The sequence below is a fragment of the Arvicola amphibius genome, chromosome 12, assembly GCF_903992535.2.
Source record: "Arvicola amphibius chromosome 12, mArvAmp1.2, whole genome shotgun sequence".
Classification (NCBI taxonomy): Eukaryota; Metazoa; Chordata; class Mammalia; order Rodentia; family Cricetidae; genus Arvicola; species Arvicola amphibius.
In genome coordinates this window covers 139,929,030-139,935,029 of record NC_052058.2, presented here as the reverse complement: position 1 = coordinate 139,935,029, position 6,000 = coordinate 139,929,030, and the positions used below count along the sequence as shown (strand labels likewise).

General features: G+C 46.5%; 1 protein-coding gene across 3 annotated transcripts in view; it reads right to left on the bottom strand.

Moving 5' to 3' along the window:
- Positions 1–2,116: 2,116 nt before the first annotated feature.
- Ttc23 (tetratricopeptide repeat domain 23) overlaps positions 2,117–6,000 on the bottom strand; it is an 83,214-nt gene continuing 79,330 nt past the window's right edge. For all 3 annotated transcript variants that reach the window (XM_038313975.1, XM_038313974.1, XM_038313972.1), the window contains exons 10-11: positions 3,449–3,531; positions 2,117–2,645 (exon numbers count right to left, since the gene is read on the bottom strand). In XM_038313975.1, coding sequence (XP_038169903.1) covers positions 2,531–2,645; positions 3,449–3,531 — 198 coding nt within the window. In that variant the 3' untranslated portion in view covers positions 2,117–2,530. The remainder of the gene's footprint in view (positions 2,646–3,448; positions 3,532–6,000) is intronic.

Genomic DNA, 6,000 nt, shown 5'->3' with positions numbered 1-6,000 from the left:
GAGGGAAGATCAGACCAAAGCAAGATCAAAACCCAGCAAGGCAAATACCAAGGCCTTCAGTTCTTGGCACCTGAGGCTCACGATGGAACCATCCGGGCTCTTCAGAGCTTGGGCATGCCTGTTCCTAGAGCTCTGCAGTTTGTAGCACTTGTAGCCCACAGGACAGTGTGGATCTGCTGCAGATTCCTTCAGTGGACATCACGTGTGGTCCTGGCATCTCCAACATCTTGAGGTCTCCGTTACAACTTAGGCCTCATTGTCACGGCTTCACACAGTGGCCTCGGCGCCTTGTAGAACCTTGACACAGACCTTCCATGACTCCCCCACTCACATTCTGCATCTTTAAAACCATCATCATGTGAATAAAGCTGTCATGTTCTGCTGCCGCCCTGAGATGTAGTGTGGCCCCTTAGCCCACAGTTGCCAGGTATGCCAGGTATTTATTTCCAAGAAGGGACCTCTGACTTCCCCCGTTGAGGCTTACTCACCTCCTTTCAAAAACATTTTCATTTTCCAGAATTGGAGCCCTTATTGGGGTTCTGCTCTCAGGACCATTTGCCTTTGTCCCAGTGCAAAGCCCTAGACTTCTCCTTAACGGGGCAGCTAATCCCGTTAACAACCAAGCTGTTTTGTGCCTGCCTTATCTCTAGCTTGAATTCATTCTTTCCCCGCTAATTGCCACATCTTTCATGCCTTCTGCTCCACGTGTTGCTGTCTCTGGATAAGAACAGTGAACAGTGACCACACCTGAATGCTCTCCTACCTAAGGGTTTCCTCCGCCAGACACCTTAGTCCGTTGCCTTTAAATTCAGGCTCATGTGAGCTCTTGGAACACGGGCCAAATGCAGACAGTCTTTGTTATGATGTGGGACAAATGGCCTTGAGTCCAGGTCCTTCTGGAGCCCTTATTGTCCTCTATCGTCAGGACTTGTCCCACCAGGATGGTCCATTAAGACCTGCGCTCAGTGCTCAACTATGTTCACAGCAGCTTTGTTTGTCATAGCCGGAACCTGGAAACAACCTAAATGTCCCTCGACTGACGAATGGAGAAGGAAAATGTGGTATATTTACATAATGGAGTACTACACAGCAGAAAAAAAAATGACATCTTGAACTTTGAAGGCAAATGGATGGAGCTAGAAAACATTATTTTGAGAGAGGTAACCCAGACACGGAAAGACAATTATCACATGTACTCACTCATAGGTGGTTTTTAAACATAAAGCAAAGAAAGCCAGCCTACAAACCACAATCCCAGAGAACTTAGACAACAATGAGGACACTAAGAGAGACTTACATAGATCTAATCTACATGGGAAGTAGAAAAAGACAAGATCTCCTGAGTAAATTGGGAGCATGGGGACCTTGGGGGAGGGTTGAAGTGGGGAGGGGAGAGGCAGGGAAGGGAGCAGAGAAAAATGTAGGGCTCAATAAAATCAATTTAAAAAAGAATGTGCGCAAATCAAAAAAAAATCTGCATTCAGCATGCCACAGGCTCTCTTGCCCTTATCTCTAAACTTTCCATATTCTTCCTGCAAACCAATTCCAAACACCCAAGAACCACAGTCAGGCCTCCCGCAGGAGTGGAGCCACTCTAAATGCCATCTTCCACGTTATTTTCCTCATTGCTACAATCAAACAACCAACAAGAAGCAAAAGGGTTTATTTTGGCTTTTAGATGGAAGGGACGTGTGTACTCGCACATGTGTGCGTTCACGTGCATGAATGCTTGTCACGCATGTGTGTGTGTGCATGTGTATATACCTCCGTGTGCATATAAACATATACACACATACATAATACATACATAAATACATACACACCATGGTGGGGAAGGTAGGTGGCGGAAGCACCAGGCAGAGACACAGAGTCTGCAGTCAGGAAGCGGAGAGTAGATAGAAAGTAGGACTCAGGCTAAGAAACCTCAAGGCCAATCTCCAATGACCTACTTCATCCAACTAAACCCCTGCCTCAAGAGCAGTGGGGGCCAAGCGTTCAAACACGAGTCTATGAGGGGCATCTCACTTTCAAACCATAACTAGCTTCATGGAGCCAGGGGAAGTGCTCTGGCATAGAGCCACATGGCCAACTCCAGTCTTCATTTTAAACACACACATTGACAATAGCACAAGTTTCTCTTTATTGGCATTTTCTTCTCGGTCCCTATGACTTTCCTCTAAGGAAGACTTTGTGCAGTCTTGCTACCCCAGAGGCGGCTCTGGACTGCGCAGGGGCTCTACCTGCAACCAGGGGCAGTCTCTTTCCTACAAGGAAGCCCCAGCTTCAGAAGAGTCTTTCCGACACGGTAGAGATGAAATTATCAAAGTAACAAAAAATAACCAAAGCAAAAGGTCATCCTGAAGGGCGTCCACACTTGAGATGCGGAAGTCAGGGGTACTGCTGTTGCAAACAGCCTTAAAAACCGGCAGCGACTGCTAAATTTCACCTTCTAGTTGGACAGAGAGTTGTTCAGCATCCTAAAAGCAATGCCAAGTCTTTCTCGGAGCTTTCTTTGGGACACATGGGGGGCTCACTCTGCCACACTGTGCTTGGCCTTGCCTGGTACGGTGTACTGAGGGACGCTGGTGCAGAAAGCTGCTTTGGTTTTTGGAGATTGCCTCGGCTTCATGGCAGCCTCAGAGATCCTGTAGGCAGAAAGAAAACGGGTGAGTCTGGCCCCTTAGAGCACCACAGTTCCCACCAGTCCTCAGCTGCTGTGAAGAAGCCTCAGGAGGGGATCCAGGTGAGGAAGAATCACGGCAGGAGCAGCAACACAGGTGCATTTCTCCTCTTTTAATGCCTCGCATCATCTTCCCTGAGCTGAGGCCGTCAGGTCTGAGGTAGGTCAGTAGGGGGGCGAGAGTGGAGAAGACTGTCAAGTTCTGGTGGGAGGCTTATTGGCTCACGCACGCCATCCTAAAGGGGAATGGTACCCTTTCTGGCTGGTCTGTACCTCCAGTGAAGCCACTTCTGTCGTTTCCTGACCGGGACCTGACCCTCAGCCCAGAGGCCTCCAGGGAATACGTGCAATGGAAGCTCTCCCAGGTAGTGCCAAGCTTCTCTCTTTGCTGAGAAAAGGCACAGGGCCAATCTTCAAGCTACAGTCCTGATGTCACCCCCACCCTCCCCGCCCCTGCCCGTCCCATCAGGAGCTGAGGCCAGCCCAAGGAAGAACTCTGGAGGCAAGGCACGCGAACCTGCAGGGGCCGGTCTATGTGAGGAAGCCAGAGTGTGTTTCAACATTCTTAAAGAATGAATTCCTTTCTAATATTAGGGCAAGGAATATGTTTTATAGCTGGCTTCTCAGAGGACCTAGTCTTACATTTAACTATATAAGCTGTGGAAAGCCAATGAAATGCCCACAGAACCTTCTAGTGGCAGCCTCGGGTTCTGATTAGGGAAGGAAGAGCTGTGATACTCAGAGCAAATACAAGGGAAGCTGACTCACTTGGAAAGTGTGTCTGTGATCTGCTGTGTGGCCAGGGTCCTCTTGTCCTGCGATCCGTACAAGAACGTCTCAATCTGAACACACTGCGGAACACCAAGGAGTCTTCGTGAGGTTATGGAAATGTCACAGGGAAATAGAGTCTCCTTTGAACTAGGGAAAGAATGCTTCATTCTTAGACCAGTGCTGTGATGGAGTCAGTGCCCTCTGGGGGCTTCTCTGGGGACAGCCTGACCTTTAAATTGGACGTTCTTAGGGATCCAGGACACAGACGTACAATGTGAGTGCTACTTCAGAACCCTCTGTGTGCAAGCATGCATTTAAAGGTAGCGTTTTTTAAAAAGCAAGGCAAGCACGTTGGCTGACTTTTGCTTCATTTTCTTCTTTTGCCAAAGTTTTGGCATTTTATTGTTTATGTCCAGTCAGAACAAGTTAAGCAAGGGGAAATTCTAAAATGGTCCAAGTCAGTCTGAAGAATGAGGTGGAGGAGTTTGCTTTGACGACATTCTGTAAAACCACAGTGATGAAGGCAGTCCATCTTGCATCCAGGGTGTCAAGTAGACGAATGGGAAAGGCAGGGACCTCAGTACTCTGGAGCTAATGGACTGTCCTTGCATGGCCAGTGATGGAGAAGAGGGTTACTCAATAGATGGCATCAAGACCACAGTTTTGCAGATGAAAGAAAATGGAATCTAGCTCCCACAAAACAGAAAAACCAAGCCCGAAACATGTAAGGAGTTAAAAGTGCAGTGCCGAGCTTGGGAGGCTCCCTAGGAAAACCCTGAGGAACAGCCCTTCCAGGCTGAGGGAGGAAGCTATTTCCCGAGACAAGTTGCCCACAACAAACTACTGAAGGAATGTGACTGGCTGTATGAACATGACCAACAGTTTTGCAGCCAAGTTCAACCATAAGCAAAGAACAAGGGGTGATGGGGTGGGGAGTATCTGCAGTGCATCTTCTTAAGGGCTGGCTAGCATTCAGAACACATGAAGAATGCCCAAGAGGTAATGAGGAACAGGGAGTGCGGGGGAAGTTTCCGCAGTGCATCTTCCTAAGAGGTAACGAGGAACCATGGCAACAACCTCCTGGCATAAGAGGGATCAAAAGGTAGAGTTATTCAGAGTTGGAAGGAAACTGGCCAATAAGCGGGCTCCGACTCACTAATAACTGGAAATGCAAGCAAAAACTGAAGAGTGCACTTTGTAATAAATGGAAAAATTATGCTTCAGTGCTGTCAAGATGATGCCAAAGAGGAAATAACAAGAACTGTTATAAAGTTTTGTACATTGATAATGGGTATTTAAGTCGGTATAAACCTCTGTACACACTTTAGCAATATTTAATAAAGTTTAAATAAAAGTTAAATAAAGAGCGATATGCCCGCTTGTTTTCTAATGAGAGACAGACAAGGAGTGATCTGGATGGGAGAGGAGGTGGGGAGGAACTGGGAGGAGTGGAGGAAGGGAAAACTATAATCAGAATGTATTATGTGAGAAAATAATCTATTTTTAATAAAAAGAAAAAATAACCCCAATAATATTTCTATATACACAGTAAAAAATAAGTATATGCTAAAGTAGAACAACAAGTTATAATTTTAAAAAGTACAAAAGAAAGGATGACAAAGAAGAGCATGACCAGTGGGAGTTTTATGTGAAGCTGGAAACACGAAAAACCAACTGTAAGCATTGGGAACAATGTCAGCTTCAAGTTACATGGGGACTGGGAAGTCGAGGGAACTTCATCTGTGTGGCTTGCCCTTCGCTCCTTGCTCTGAATCAAGAGTTCAAAGGTTGTCCCACATCACAAATGCTTCCCTGCACACCTGACTATTTCTCAATACATTTTAAAGACTGAAGTTGTCTCCCTGGCTAATCTGCTTAAGTCAGAAAGAAACGAGTACGGACTCAGAAGATGTTCATCCTCTCATATCTGGGGACCATTTTTAGATCTTTAAGAAAGTGAAGATGCACACAGCCCGGGTGCTTTGTCTTTAGAAGCTGCAGAAGATGTCAGGGATGCCCGAGTATGTGTTTCGATGTGGGGATTAAGAATGTGATTCTGGTCTTGTGGAGGATAGAAATAATAGACATGAATATGATAGAATTTTATTTTTTAAATAACAAAAACGATTCCCTGTTTCTTGACTGAATTAACTACATGAAGAAGTAGTAGGCTCTTTCTCCTATATTCATTTAGTTCCTATCAAATTCTGCTAACGCAAGAATTTCCGCCCTCCATGCAACAGGTCCTGGCCTTTCTAAACAAACCTACACAGGTGCCCCAGCCTGGCCTTGGCAATAGGTTTCTCATTCCAGGGACTTCCCCAGGGTCACTTTAACCCACAGATACATCGCATGACCTTGGGACCTCAGGAACCTTGAGAAACAGTCATTGTTGAGTGGAGGTATAGGACCTGCTTTTCACAGTCGTGAGAACTTCGTGATAATTCTTCCAGTCCTCAGCGTGAGAGGCAGCACATAGACCCCTGCTTACTGCACACAGCAGGGCAGAGGGGGGAGTCACCGAGAGACCAACAGTAGTGGGTCCAAGT